This window comes from Rhyacophila brunnea, unplaced genomic scaffold (genome assembly GCF_057557595.1).
Source record: "Rhyacophila brunnea isolate RB1 unplaced genomic scaffold, BYU_Rbru_1.0 scaffold_17, whole genome shotgun sequence".
Classification (NCBI taxonomy): Eukaryota; Metazoa; Arthropoda; class Insecta; order Trichoptera; family Rhyacophilidae; genus Rhyacophila; species Rhyacophila brunnea.
In genome coordinates this window covers 16,981,429-16,996,896 of record NW_028232827.1, presented here as the reverse complement: position 1 = coordinate 16,996,896, position 15,468 = coordinate 16,981,429, and the positions used below count along the sequence as shown (strand labels likewise).

The 15,468-nt window shown below is 33.4% G+C and overlaps 1 protein-coding gene across 3 annotated transcripts in view; it reads right to left on the bottom strand.

Annotated features, from left to right (window-relative positions):
* CenB1A (Centaurin beta 1A) overlaps positions 1–11,993 on the bottom strand; it is a 32,121-nt gene extending 20,128 nt beyond the window's left edge. For 2 of the 3 annotated variants that reach the window (XM_085944794.1, XM_085944797.1), the window contains exons 1-6: positions 11,800–11,993; positions 11,576–11,692; positions 9,626–9,799; positions 4,831–4,915; positions 3,814–3,957; positions 217–312 (exon numbers count right to left, since the gene is read on the bottom strand). In XM_085944794.1, coding sequence (XP_085800920.1) covers positions 217–312; positions 3,814–3,957; positions 4,831–4,915; positions 9,626–9,799; positions 11,576–11,692; positions 11,800–11,852 — 669 coding nt within the window. In that variant the 5' untranslated portion in view covers positions 11,853–11,993. The remainder of the gene's footprint in view (positions 1–216; positions 313–3,813; positions 3,958–4,830; positions 4,916–9,625; positions 9,800–11,575; positions 11,693–11,799) is intronic. The other variant, XM_085944796.1, reaches the window with a different exon arrangement.
* Between the last annotated feature and the right edge of the window lie 3,475 nt (positions 11,994–15,468).

Sequence of the window (15,468 nt, the reverse complement as noted above, 5' to 3'; positions counted from 1 at the left end):
AGCACTACAATTGAAATTCACAGTTTCGTGTCTATTCATATTGTAAATATTATATACAATGTAAATTGAATATTCAATCAATCTTGACTGCATAACTAAAGAATTGGATTTGATATGAATATGTTTATTATAAAATTGGTAACATATTTTTGTATTTAAACTGGAGAGATAAAACTAAAGATAAAATTTATAATATCAATCAATAATTGTACATACATCATCAGCGACACTCTTCAGAAACGGATCGAGGTCTTCGCACAAGTCAGCTCCTTGATGATAAAACGTGCAACAGGCGTGCATGTAAGACAGAAACTGAAAACAACACAATATAATATCACACTTATTATTCTTTTACTGTAATTCTTGATGACAATTGACATTCTTTTATGGGTTTTATGATACTCACATATTATAATGTACACTGCACCATATGCAATAGGAATAAACAAATGATAAAATAGCATAAAAAGCAATTAAAATGTCTGAATTCAAACTTGCAGAAGGCTTGAAAATACTTTGAATGATTCACAGTGGCACCTTCCAGCTAATGAAAATGTAATTTGACTTTAGGTAGTTCACAGTAAGCGGAGACATTGACAATGTGGGTAATATTACTTATCATTATTGTTAGAATTTTTTATTCAAATATTACCAGAAAGATATGCTCATGTGATAACAGCTCATATTTCAAATCTTATGACAGTTTTTATGGACTTAACAAAGTTTTACAAGCAATTTTTATTAGTTTTTCATTTGAACATTAATAAAATGAAAGGTAAGATGTGTTAATTATTGATTTCATTGGTGATATTTCTAAAATAATTAAGAAAAGTGGTAAAATAATATAACCTATTAAAAGACATCTTTTTTAATGTGATTTTTTTGTAATTGTGTGAAATGTAATATGGACTAATCCCTCATAGATAAGAATTATAAGCATTTACATATTATTATCATACAAAAAGGTGGGGTTAATAGAAAATGCCATTTGAAAAAATGGAAAAGCCAGATACTATAATAGATATGCAGTAGACCAGTGCTCCGCACACACACGGCACACTGGTGTGTCGCGAGACGATGCTGGGTGTGCCGCAGTGCAATAGCCAAATTTGTGTACATGGCTGGTAATATATTTGAGCACCTGGATAAACTTAATAAAATAATGCAAGGTCAGAATGAAAATATATTGACGTGCTCTGATAAATTAGAAGAATTCAAAAATTTTGGCAGAAGGAGTTAAGACAAGGGTCTCTACAAATTAATGTTCCAAAGGAACTACCAGACCACCATTGAAAACAAGCAATTAATTATGGATCCGTCTCAAAAACATTTAACATTGCTGCAAAAGAAATTTCATCATTACTTTCATACAATCAATGCGACTGGATACGAAACCCTTTTGCAACCAATGTCGAAAATTCTATAGAGCCGCTTTTCCTATAAATTCGAGAGGAATTTGTTGAATTGATAAACGACGGGACGCTAAAACTGAACTATTTTCTGGATTTCGGTTAATAAAAAATATCCTTGGATTTCCGACAAGGCTGTCGCAGTTCAGCTCCCATTTTCGAGTCAAAAAAAGTCGCCTGCGGCGCTATTTTACTACCTTACTATTAATATTTTAAGACATGTGATTGTAGGATACAATTCATTATTATTGTGTCAATACTCGACAAATAATTATTCCTAACCCGACAACTAACCATAATTATATTAATATAATATAACCATACAAAAAATCGCTGAACTTAAAGTCAATACCATTAATTTTATCTCCAACACTATTTGAAAAATGCTATTTTAGAGTATCACACTGTCTTTAACCTTAGTGATAGGTAGGGGTGCCCATGTTTTGGTGTATAAATTGTTTTAAGTGTGTCGCGGAATTCTGGGAAGACCTTTGGTGTGCCGTGGATGGGAAAAGGTTGCGGAGCACTGCAGTAGACCATACTTTTATTTATTTATTTACCAGTGAATGTTGTATCATAATTATAAAACCACACGTGTTTGTTTATAAAATTTATAACTTTCCCAAATGGCTTGGGAATTCAAATTATTAATACACGATATTAATTAATTAGGATTAAGTGGTAGATACTGTATGGGTACGGTCACTCGTACATCTTTTATAATAAAATGAGTCATTTATTTGAGAGTAGTGTTTTTTTAAAACTAATAATACGAGGGTGGGTCAATAATTCCTTAGAAAAAAGCATTAAAACAGGTTTTATTTTTGTATTTTTTTTTTATTTCTCAACATAATTTCCTTGGAGCTCAATACACTTGGTTAGACGTTTCTCAATTTTTTTTAAACCGTCAGAAAAATAAGTTTTCGGAAGGTCCTCAAAATAAGCATTTATCCGATCGATGACTTCTTCATTTGAAAAAAAACGTTGTCCACTTAGCCATTTTTTTAAGTTTGGGAAAAGGAAAAAGTCACTGGGGGCTAAATCTGGCGAATACGGTGGGTGGTGGACCAATTCGAACTTCAATTCTTCAATTTTAGCCATTGATCGTAAACATGTGTGAACACGGGCATTGTCCTGATGAAAGAGGATTTTTTTCCTGTTTAAATGAGGCCGTTTTTCTTCAATTTTGTTTTTTAGCTGGTCCAATAAAGATGCATAATAATCCCCTGTTATTGTTTTTCCTTTTTCCAAATAGTCAACGAAAATAATTCCACGTGCATCCCAAAATACAGTAGCCATAACCTTACCAGCTGATTTTACGGTTTTCGCCTTCTTTGGACATGGTTTGCCTTCGCAATCCACTACTTTGACTGTTCTTTCGTCTCGGGAGTATAGTGGTGTATCCATGTTTTATCTACAGTCACAAAGCGACGAAAAAATTCATCCGGATTGCGTTGCATGAGCGACAACAGGGCTTTAGAGGCCACCACCTTACTGCGTTTATTGTCGACTGTGAGCAAACGCGGCACCCATCTTGCAGAAATATTTTTCATGCCCAATTTGTCATGTAAAATAGAAATGACGCTACCTTTTAAGATCCCTGTAACCTCAATTATCTCACTCAACTTTAATCTTCGGTCACTTAACACCATATCGTGGATTTTATTGATCATTTCTGGTGTAGTCACCTCTACAGGACGTCCTGAGCGTGGTTCATCCTTTGTTGATGTACGACCACGTTTAAATTCATTTAACCAGTTATAAATAGTTGCAAGTGAAGGAGCAGATATGCCGTGAACTAAATCCAACTCATTTTTTATTTCCTTTGCTGTTAACCCTTTTATATTAAAATGTTTAATAACAACTCTAAACTCAATTTTCTCCATTTTCCATTTTTCCATTTTCCACAAGCAAATTTTTTTTTTAAATGTACGAGAAACACACAACAACCCGACCAATCTTATTGAAACTTCGCAGCATACTGAATCGGTAGTGCCGCTGCATGAAAACAAACCGCTTGCAGTACTAGTCGCGCCACCTGTCGGCTTTTCTAAGGACTTATTGACCCACCCTCGTACCTATAATACAATAAACTATTTCTTTTATTCAACGATATTATTCGCCGTGAATCCAGCAGGTACAGGTTCAAGTCCCGTCGGGTGTCGTATTTTTTTCTACAAAATCATTTTATCTATTGTGTATACGCATGAGATGTTTTCAGATTATGTATGTTCCTAAAATACAAGGATTCATTTGTGTCAGTGAAATTTTTTAATATTTGTGTCACTTGAAATTGTATAAAACAGATACAAAAGCGGAAGTGAACTCTAAATGAAAGTAATAAAAAAAGTTAAATAAATATTAAAAGTTTTAGTAGAAAATATATAAAGTTATATTTATTTACCGTAGCAAGTATTTCGTGTCGTTTCCTCGCCCTCATCATAGTCAAAGCGTGCACATAGTCCAAGGCAGTGTGGCGAAAACATGATCGAGTGGCTGACAAAAGATTTACCACCTCTTCGGTTTCTATCGGCCTATTTTTGGATACCTGGTATTAAGGTTATTAGTTTTATTAAGGGATATTCTTCCGCAACATAAGTTTCGCTTACATAGTATTTTCTAGGTCACAGCATAAACAATAATAATTACAGTAAAATCACAGTTATCCGTACCTCGATTAACCGGATTTCTTTTCGATCATTAGTTTCGTATGATTGATTTAAGAAAATGATACAATTTAAAATATAAAAGTAAAATAAGTGAATTTTTAAAAAAATGCTATTAAACAGGTTTATTGTTGAAGTAAAATATTCGTTTTATTATTTTTGATTATCCATATTTATAGTTATCTGGACTACCTTCATTTCGAATCAGTCCGGATAATCGAGGTTCTACTGTATATAAGATTTTTTGACTTCCTATATTATAGGAAGTCCTACTGTGTTCAGCGAGTGGCTAACATCCATTTTTCGTAAAAACAAAAATCTGTTAATACAAACCTCCACTATGTGGAGGCCCATATCGTCGGCTTAACTCGCAAACTGCTCATCTTCAAACTCAATGCTGATAGGAGAAAGAGAATAATTTGTATCAGAACTTTTTTGTAGTACGGTTGAAATTATTTTTAAATCTTGAATGTCAAATCAATAAATATCGTTATTTACATAACATAATATGTAAATTTAATTAGAAAATATTGCTTAACGGCAAATTTATGCAGTTTTATACCCTCCTGAACATTTCGCTAAATTGTAGATTAATGCAGTTTGCAAGTTAAGCAGACAAATTATGATCTTATTAGGATAGGACATGGTCAAAAAACAGACTTTAATGATGCTAGTTCTGGCAAATTTATCAAAAGATGAACCATAAAAAAACTGGGCAACTAGTTCAAATTTAATGATTACTATTTTTATAATACCTGTGAATTTCTTGTCAGTGCCGCGTCTAAATCATTCGAGATTTTCTCAAAATGGTGTTTATAATCCTTAACGCCTTTGATATCCCTAAAAGAAATGAACATTAGAGTTATTTTAATATAGAATGTGTGAATAAGAACTATTATATTACAGCAGGGCAATTTTTGAATGAAGCACTACAAAACCCGTCACCAAACCGCTTTGACTGAAGCAGGTAAAATTTTTAGTTTTAAAGTAAATATTGTGTGTTCATAGCTTCGAACGGCATCAACCCATGAACCATAAGTGCTAGTGAGCAAGCATTCGGCATGCTTATACCTCCCGGTCCATGCGTAAGAGTAAGATAGAATTTTTACCGCGTCAACAAAATATCAAGATAGAATATCACAATATTACATACGGCATTTCAGTTGTATTTTGCAAACAAACATGTCGTTTACTGTATTACAAAATCACAATGAATACTTAAATGAGGATTTAAGCACAAAATACCACTTTCAACAGTAATAATTAATATGTAAAAGACAAAACACAATAGTACATACAGCTTTCTACATTATTACGTTGACATTAGATATCTGACGTTAACCGTCAGCGCCTCTAGCGGCAAAGCATGTGTACTTCAAATTCAAACTGCAGTCCGCACTGCCGGTTGACTAAATATGCAATTTTGGTACTACAATCCAAGTAGGCTTGCGCACTTTTGGTACTTCAATCGAAGTAGGTGTGCGCAACAGGTCATAGCGCTTCAATCACAAAATGGCCTCCTGGAATCACCAGATATGTACAGGCAAACTTGATTACCTAATTGGGAGGCCAATTTTTTAATTAAGCGTATCATAAGATATGAAAACCTGCTAAAAATGCGAAATAGCTTCAAAAGTAAGCATATAGCTTCGAACAGTGTCCGATAATGCAACGGAAATATGGGGCAGACATTTATGGTCGCGTATAAGCGTTGGACTACAAAGCCGTGGGTCCCAGGTTCGAATCCTGGGTCTGGCAAGTACAAAAATTGTTTTTCAATTTGTGTGTGTCAGGGTATGGACCTAATAGGTTGAGCAAGTGGCTGACATCCATTTCTCGTAAAAAAAAAAAAACAAAATCTGTCAATACAAACCTCCACTCTGTGGAGGCCCATATGATCCTATCAGGATCGGACATGGTCGAAAAAAAAAAAAAAAAAAAAAAAAAAAAAAGAGTTTGCATTATATTTTAGTCTATTGACTCTATGACAGTCAATGACAGCTGCACAAGTTAATTTATTATGTAAACAAGAAAATAACCTAAAATATGGTCCTTAATGATTAATAAAACAACTTATTCTTAAAGTACGTAGCTAATTTATCCTTAAAGAAGCCATTTACGTCAATTATTTACCTTATAATATGTAGGTACCTACAATGGTAAATGAGAATGTGGACGTATTTTACAAACCTAATATTAATAAAATATGTATATTGTATGTATCTATATTACAAAATCACAATAAATGTGTCGCTAGATTTCAAAATCAGTCATGTCCATAATGGATGAATAGGAGAAAAACAGCTTTTTTGTTTCCTCGTGTACACAGTCACAAGGGTGAAAGTTTATATTATTCCGATGATAGAATGTTTAAAATTAATAAGCTCCACATTATTATTGAGAATATAATATATACATGAGAATTTAAATACAAAATAACACTTCCAATGATAATATATAAAAGACGAAAAACGATAAATAACAAAGTCTTGCAACGTTAATTTATGACATTCAATCTGTTTTTGATCTGTCAAAAATAAAATGGACGACCGCCAATGCAACCTAGCGCCTCTAGCGCCGAAGCTTGTGAAACTCAAAAACCTCCGAGACTTTTAGTTGAATTTGTATAAATCGAAGCAGGCAGCTTGAATAGGTTAGATACTGCTTCATTCAAAAATTGCCCTCCAGACATGTCCAATTTCAAGTAGACATTGATCTACTACACTCTCATATTGTCATTCTTCAACTTAAACAAACGTAATATATTTGGTTGAGAACACTGAAGCGTTTCCAATTACTGGGCAAAGAGTCAACTACACGACTGTAAGAGCCTGTCCACATGGCGCAGCGCGCGAGTGCCAAAAATGCGTTGCGCCCAGATGACGCGTATTACGCGCGAGTAGCAAAAATGCTTTGCGCTCAGTATTCAACATGGAAACCGAGGAAGCGGTAGTTATAGGTGGCGAAGTTGTATCGGCGAAGGTGGCGGAGAAAGGTGGCAGAGTTGTATCGGAATTTTTGCTTGATATCGGAGAGCGAATTAAAACTAGCCGACAAATCACTTCCGCGCAAGCTGGCGATCGCGATGTTACTGGGCGCAATAATTGGCGGCCTAGTACCCCGACTCGCGCACAATACGCGCGAGGTCAAGAGTCTGGCATATAACCGGCGCACTCCGCGCGAGCGCTTGTGGACAGCTGCATTGGGTCACATGTACCTGGAGAACGCGTGATTTGTCACTCGCGCGTAAAAACGCGCCATGTGGACAGGCTCTAAGAGGAAACTACACCTCAGTTTAAAGTGTGGGGATTCACATTTTCTTTTCTTTCACTCCTACGGCATGTCGTGAGTGATGCAATACAAATCAACTGATACGACAAGGTCACGCAGGCTTTCTCACAGTTATTTTGTAAATGACTTTCATGAAAGCTGGTTAAAGAACTAAAAATAGTTAATGCTTCCACTTCAAAATTTCAGTGAAATCATATTATATTATAATATTATAGTTTGGTTTAGGCACAGTTTAATTGAAATTTAAAAACTAACCAGCACTATCCGCAATCTGTATTCTTAGTTCAGGGTCATTCTTAGTTTAGTAGGGGAGGGATTCAAATAACCCCAAGGTGAGTTAAAATAGCTTGCTAGATGTCGCTGTTCAAAACAGATAATGGTATATATAATTATTATTATTGGTTATACATTATTTTGATTAATTATTTATGTTAATTAAGTTAATATTTATCTAAATACAAATTTATATTATTATTCTTTTATTGGTTTGTTGGGAAATACTTTAATCAATTCGAGATAATATCATTTTAGGGAACTAGATGGTAATATTTATTTTGATCGGTATTTTAATTACATTGTGCTAATAATTTTAATTTTAAACGAGCAAATGGGCAGTGGGCAATGCCAATTATCATTGAAAATCATCGATTTTCAATAAAATATATCTCGGAAACCGTTGGGAATTCGACAAATATGTATAGAAACAATTTTATAGGAAATTTAATAACCTTTCATTTTTATTTGAAACATTTTTTTTTTACATGCACCGTTTCCGAGATATAAGCGAAAAACCAAAACATGGGACATTTCGACCCCCCTCACGCCTTTAGTTCACCTCCCACGGGCGGGGACTTTTAGTATGTTTACCTACTAACTACTCCTAAAAAGGTCCTGAAGTCAAAAATTCTCGAATATTCCATGCACTCTGCAATATATTCACTGACTGGACTACATTGTCAGTCATTTTTATTTGTTTTCATTGAACTAAGAGTACAATTTGGAGATAGTGCTGGTTAGTTTTTTAAAATTGAAAGCCCTGCCTAAACCAAACCATAATAGATAAAAAAATATTTTTCTATCGATAAAATATCTAAAATGATGTATGGTTTAATGGCATAATTTTAGATATTTTATAGATAAACGAATATTTTTTGACTATAATAATAAAATTATCTACTATGACTTGGATTAGGCAGGGTCCATTTGAATTTTAAAAACACTATCTACACATTGTAGTCTTAGTTAAATGTAAACAAATAAATAATCCATTACATTGCCCATTGCATACCAGCTACACTATAACGCTTTGGATTAGGCAGGGTTTAATTTAATTTTAACAACTAACCGGCACCATCTGCAAATTGTATATTTAGTTCAATGAAAACAAATAAAAATTACTGACAAAGTTTAGTGTGCACTATTTATGTCGGATCTTAAGAGCCTACCGCCACCCTTCGCCACTGGTAGACGTACACCTATCATTTAATGTGACAGTCAGTCTTATTATTAGAGTGTGTTATATTTAGAAATTTGACCTCGACGTTTATTGAAATTTACATGGTGCCACATTATTATATCAATGGTTGCCATGGTTAAATTTTTATATTATATAATTTGACTGTAAAACGCTCACAAAACCTATCTACTATGCTAATATCATTGAAGGTAGAAAAAATCTATTTCATTTTTAATAAACTACACATAAATATGACAAAGCCTCATGTTTATGTAGAAGTCTGACTCGAAAGCCAATGGTAATTTCCATAGGCAATATTATTTTATATCTACTACCAACATGAAATTAAATAATAATAATTTAGGTAATAAACAGATGAGAGAAAGTAATGTTGGTTAAGAAAATATTATAAAATTTATATTTATTACTAAAGCCATACACTGAAATAAAATATTTTCAAGTCTCATGAAAAAGAAAAAAACAATTCATGTAATTGTAAATGAATGAAGTTGCCATTTGGTAAAAATATATTAGCTGAGGTCGTTAGATGTTTAAATTCAACATCAAAGCATGCTTTGGATGCTTCATTTTATTTTTAATCTGTGGCAAAAACAAATGATTTTAAGAATGATGATTCATTCCAATTCTTATTAACTTGATAGTTATTTTGTGAAAAGTAAATGTTGATTTGGTATTTGTTGTATTCTGAACAAACAATGCAGATGACTAATTAGTAATAAATGGTCTTTAGGTATTGCTATCCACTTAATAATTACATAAATGATATTTAATGGCTTCCTTACACTTTGATGAATGCTGTCAGGTTCTTCAGTACAGTCCTAGATGCCTGGTCTAACAAGATGGTGTGAAATTTGTTCATTTCTTGGAGAGTATGAATCAACCGGTTAAGAGCTGACATCACCGGCGGTTCCTCACCAAATTGCAAACTCAGCTCCCACAGAGAATTGGCAAAGAGGCTGAAAATATAATGATATTATTTATTTGTAAATGTATCCTTTTTAAAGTTTCTCTTTATATCAGACGTTGAATACCGCCCACTATTTTATGCTTTAAAGCAGCTATTCAGAACAATTAAAGTTTATTGCAATAATGCCGTATGGTTTATCAGCCAAATATGTATGTCCAAGTAGTTATACTGCTAGAACTATTACTATATTAGTCTATGTTAATCTAAATTATGTACATGAACTATAATTATAGTACAATTTTATAATTTTGATTCCGCTAATAATCGTCGCTATAGGATTGGTTTGTCGAATATCCGTTTTTGTCGAAATCGACCTTTTAATGCAAAATGATTTTTGTATCTAAATGGACCAGAACCATCATTTTCTTTAAATGGCTTTGTAATGAAAACAGCATTCATATGCTCTAAAAACAACAATTTAAATACCTCCATGTATTTAAATATAGATAATGATATTTGTTTTTCGTCTCCTGAATATTTGACATTTGGTCTATTCGACAAAACCAATCCAACAGCGACGTAATGTAAAATGCGATAAATTTACACGAAATATGCTTAAGTTGTTAAAAACCTCCTTCTATAGAGATCGAGCCTAAATGTATGAAATTAAAGCAAAATAATGATCACTGGTTCAGATATGAAATTAGCAACAGTGACTTCGCATTGCAGGTTCATTTGCAGAGAACTTTACATTACTGCTATGACAATTATTTACCAATTTTCAGGGGAATAAAAAGACAATCCGTAACAATTTACTAATTGTTGTTGTTGGATTGTTACAAATTGGTACAAATTGTTACACTTCGGCATTATTATTTAGTTGAAAAATTGGTACAAGTCAGTTTACAGGAAGCCAAGCAGGAATCGCGCTAATTTTCATAGCCGATTTTGGTAAAATTCATGAATTCATGAATGAAAATAATAATCCAGATATCTGCTATTTTCAAAATTTGTTTGCCGCTGGCTTCCTGCAAAACCAACAACCGAAAAATCGTATAAAATTTGTGTAAAACCCCGTTTACAACTGCACTCGAATGTGATCACAATGAATATAAGAAATTGCCGCTATATTGAATAAGAAAATTGGAACAGCAACTGAGAGATGTTCATATTTGTGGAGTTTACCAACTTAACCATACTTCATGTAATTGCTAAATAATTTCAAATGTCATAACAGAAATAACGTATAAGGCTCCTTCTAGTTATAGTTCAAATTCTTTGGTCTATTCAAATAAAAAAAATGTTGAAAATAAACCTAAACTCAATATGTACAACCTACTTATTTCTGGATTATAGTAGGTTGTTAGGTTTTGGTTTGTTTTTGGGTCTCAAAAAAACGGGACAACAAAAACAACAGTGTACCTAGTGTACATTTATAATCTCTACCATCTCGGTAGGTAATTTTATAGTACTCCATATCATCTGTGTGATCGAGGTCTTTTGAGACCAAAAATCAAACCAAAACCTAACACGACCTACTGTAACCCAAAAATAAGTACTATAAAATTACCATAATCTCTTTTTCTCTATTCTCTATTTCCGATTCCCTAGCAGGTCCCCGTGAACGTATAAGTAATTATCTTAATTCAAATATCTCCATACTCTGATTCTATATTATATATAAGTATTTATCTCTTATTGTATGACTATACAATCTTCAGAATACATTGTGATCAAGATAAGTAAGTAGTATGTAAATATAGAAAAAAATAACATGAATACAACATGCTACTTACTGTTTTTTTATATTAAATTTAATACATACCTTTGTTGTGCAACGTACGTTTTTCCATTGTCTATCATTAGCCCGCACATTTTAAGTACCTTATCCAATTTTTGCTCCAACAATTCAATGCCGAGTTCTTCCTCCTCCAGCTGCGATCTGTAATAATAAAACGTAAATAATGTAATTAAAGGCTCATTAACGTTGACACTTAACATGGGTGTCAGCTGAGACTTAACATTGTTATTATTTCTATGAAATCAGACCTGAATTTTGGGGAGTCGCGAAGACATTCGTCAAAATCAATTTTAGAAGGCATTTTGAATAATCCGTGAGGCTTATTGTAATCCTCTGGTTATTCTATTATACTTTTATTTTTATTTACTACATGCACCAAAGTTATAAGAACACACGTCAAGCATCCTCTTCCGTCCTTTTCCATTCATGTTTTTTACGAATTAGATGCTACCAGCACAATAAAAATAAAAATCCCAAATTTCAACAACAATATTTTTTATCTAAAGTAGAAAGTTATTATATCCTTTTAATTTTTATCGACATGACTTCAGATATTTTTCTAAAATATTTTGATAGTACTTTTATTATTCTGCAATACGAATTTGACACAAAACTAAAGATAGGTAATTTAAAAAAATATGAGAGATTAAACGACCAAAACATTTTTTATCGAACCATTCGGAATGCAGACTCAGTTGTATTATTTTTTTAAGAGCGCAGTATGAGGACGGAGTACTAAAAAAAATCAAATCCCATATTTTTTGAATGATAGTGTCGATGGTTAAGGCCATGCATTAGTTGAGGCACGGTCTAAAAAGATCGTCGCTAGGCGATGCGCGGATTGCGGGTGGCGGGTGAAAATGACGCCTGTCAAACGAAATATTAATTGTCATATAAATCCAACATACGTCCATTTTATGTTCTGTTTATTTTTCTATTAGTAACAATAATAATATATTCATTGACATGTTTTCTTTTTAAAGTAAATGGGTAACGTTTTTAGTCATCTTTACACGATTTTAGAATTAATTGACCCGTCGCCATCACGCAGCAAAGTGACGTGTTCCCGGGTCAATATTCTCTCAGTGAATGGCAGCGAGTCCAAAATTTCGTCGCGCGTACAGTTGAAAATTATTTGGCGTTTCACTGATGCGTCACCTTAACTTTAGGCCTACCGCACATGAACGATTTCCTATCGTACGGTCAACAATCGAGGAGTTGTAACCATCGTATTGCAATGCAACCCCGCGCATGGACGATCGAGCGAACGGCCGAATTGAAAATCTGTGTTCAGACACAAAATTTTGCACCGATTGGAACCGGCCGGGGTCCCATTGGCAATGCTTTTAATGAGAGCCCGCCAGTGTTGCCATATTTTGAAAGTGGAATTATAGTACAGTGCCTTCAAAATTATAGTATTTCGGCCAAAAATATAGTACGCGTTGAGTGACCTATAATTTTCTGCATTTTCAAAAAATTAAACGTGGGGTAATTAACGTCTTGTTTTCTTTAGACAAAATTCAAATGTTAAGTCAGTGGTTTCCAAACTTTATGTTACTACGCCTCCCTTTAAAAAAATCTAATCTAGGCGCCTCCCCCCCCTTATTTCATTAAATAATACAGACACCTTTCTAAATAGTAAACAATGTACCTACTTATGAATACAAAAATGAAAAAAAAATAAACAAAGTTTTACAACTTATATCACATTAATTTTTGACGAATGTGCTTGTTTATTAGCACAATCAATTTCAATAGTAGTCAATCCAATTTCATCTTCGTTCATTGCCAAAATGATTCTATCATGTATGAATGATATCCTGAAAATGATATCCTGAAACGGACCCCCCGGGTCAGGACTTTTCAACCACATATTTAAAATATTTAATAGCTCCGAAATAGCAGGTGACTTTTTTTTCTATTAATAAAATAATGTGAAAAGTGCATTAGCAAACTAACCAAGAACTCAGTAAATAGATTTTTGTTTGCTTCAATATATCTGGCGTAGAAATCATTAAAAGTGGAGACAGGGCGAACTTTTTATTTGTCATTTTGATTTCCTAAGCTCCAATTTTTTATGAATGCCTTCACTTTGTCGTTTTAAATCAGTGAATGCATTAGTGGTCCTTGGATTGATTTATTCACTCAATTTTAAAATTTCAACCAAATAGACAAGTTTAATAACAAAATTATCGTTCCTAAACAAATTTGCCTCAAATTTCAACATTATGATTAATTTGACCCTATTATTTCATTTTTTACGAGATAGCTATTGCGCTTCACAATAGTATAGAAGTGAGGGATTATAAAATTAGTCTCCATATTATTTCCAGAAAGGTTAGCAAACAACCTTTTATATGACTGTTTTTTTGTGTAGTTTATAACTAGCGGCCGTTTTATAAACTATGCATTTGCAAACTGCATACCTTTTTGCTTCTCACGGATTATTTTGGCATTTTTTTTCTTCTATTGGCAAACTTTTTCCGATTTCTCAAAATTATAGTATTTTAGGCGTACTATACCTGTTTTATATCGTACATAGTACGCAGACGAAAATTATAGTACAAATACTATAATTATAGTACGGTTGGCAACACTGGAGCCCGCACATGACAAGTCATGGCCGGCCGAGAGTGCACTCATACATGCACGCACAAGTGACGCGCAGTGTTGCCATGTCTACTGAAATTTCAGTAGATCTACTGATATTTTTTGACAATATACTGAATTTTTGATTTTTTTTCGAAATTCTATAAATCTACTGATATTTGTGTTTCTCCATAATTAAAGTTTACTGATGATTATTTCATTAATAAACTTTTTTCATGTGTTACACTTCTAAATTGATGAAGAAAGCATTGTAACTCTACCCAAGAATGCCATTTTACCCATTAATATCATCATTGTTTACAATAAATTAATATTATTAGTTATTTTGATTCTTATAAGTCTTAAATCATATCTAATATACTACATTTTCCAAAATCTACTGATATTTTATGAAATCTACTGATTTTTTTGTCAAAATCTACTGAAATTTTAAATTTTGACTTGGCAGCACTGGTGACGCGGTCGTATGTAGCGCACGCATACATCGTACCGCCACATTTGACTTGACAGTTCATCGATGCGTACCTATTGGCTTTGCATGCGCGTACTAGTCCCATTTTTTCAGTTTCTTTCTTCATAAATTAATAATATATACACCCACATTTTAAAACAGTTTGATAATCTATACAAAACCTCTATATATTATATAATATAAGCTCTACAAAATCCATTTTGACGTTTCTTATATTGCGTCCGCCATTTTTCGGTGCGGAAGCATATCTTCAGTGCGCGCGCATTGCCTCCGATCTATATCACGCCATGCGCGCTCAAACATACTGGCCGGTAATAATTTGGATCATGCGCGAGCAAACCAACGATTGTCCGAATGCTACCGGCCGGTTATGTAATCGTCCATGCGCGGTAGACCTAAGGATAGTATCCAGTATGTTCCAGTTAATCAAATCAAATTATATCATACCAATCGAACCGGGCGGTTGAATCTCTGATCATTTGGCAGAAATTTTGCGGGACCGCGATTCTGACAATTAATTAGTGTTGCCAGTACCTAAAATTAATTCAATAATTTATTTGTCTCTAAAACAGCAACACATTTATTGAAATGTCAACTTGTTATGCCAGCGCTCCATTGGCGAGCCAAAAGTCCGAGGACAATAAGTCTTCAGATTTTTCTACATTCTGCTACTGGCTAACAGACGTTCAACGAAGCGAGGTATATTATTAATTTGACGAGTAAAACCGTCGACTTTGACAGCATAGATAATATACGTAAATTTGACAGTTAAATCGTGATGGCGTTAAATGATACCGACGTTTTGTGTTTTTTGGGTTATTGGGTGGCAGATAAT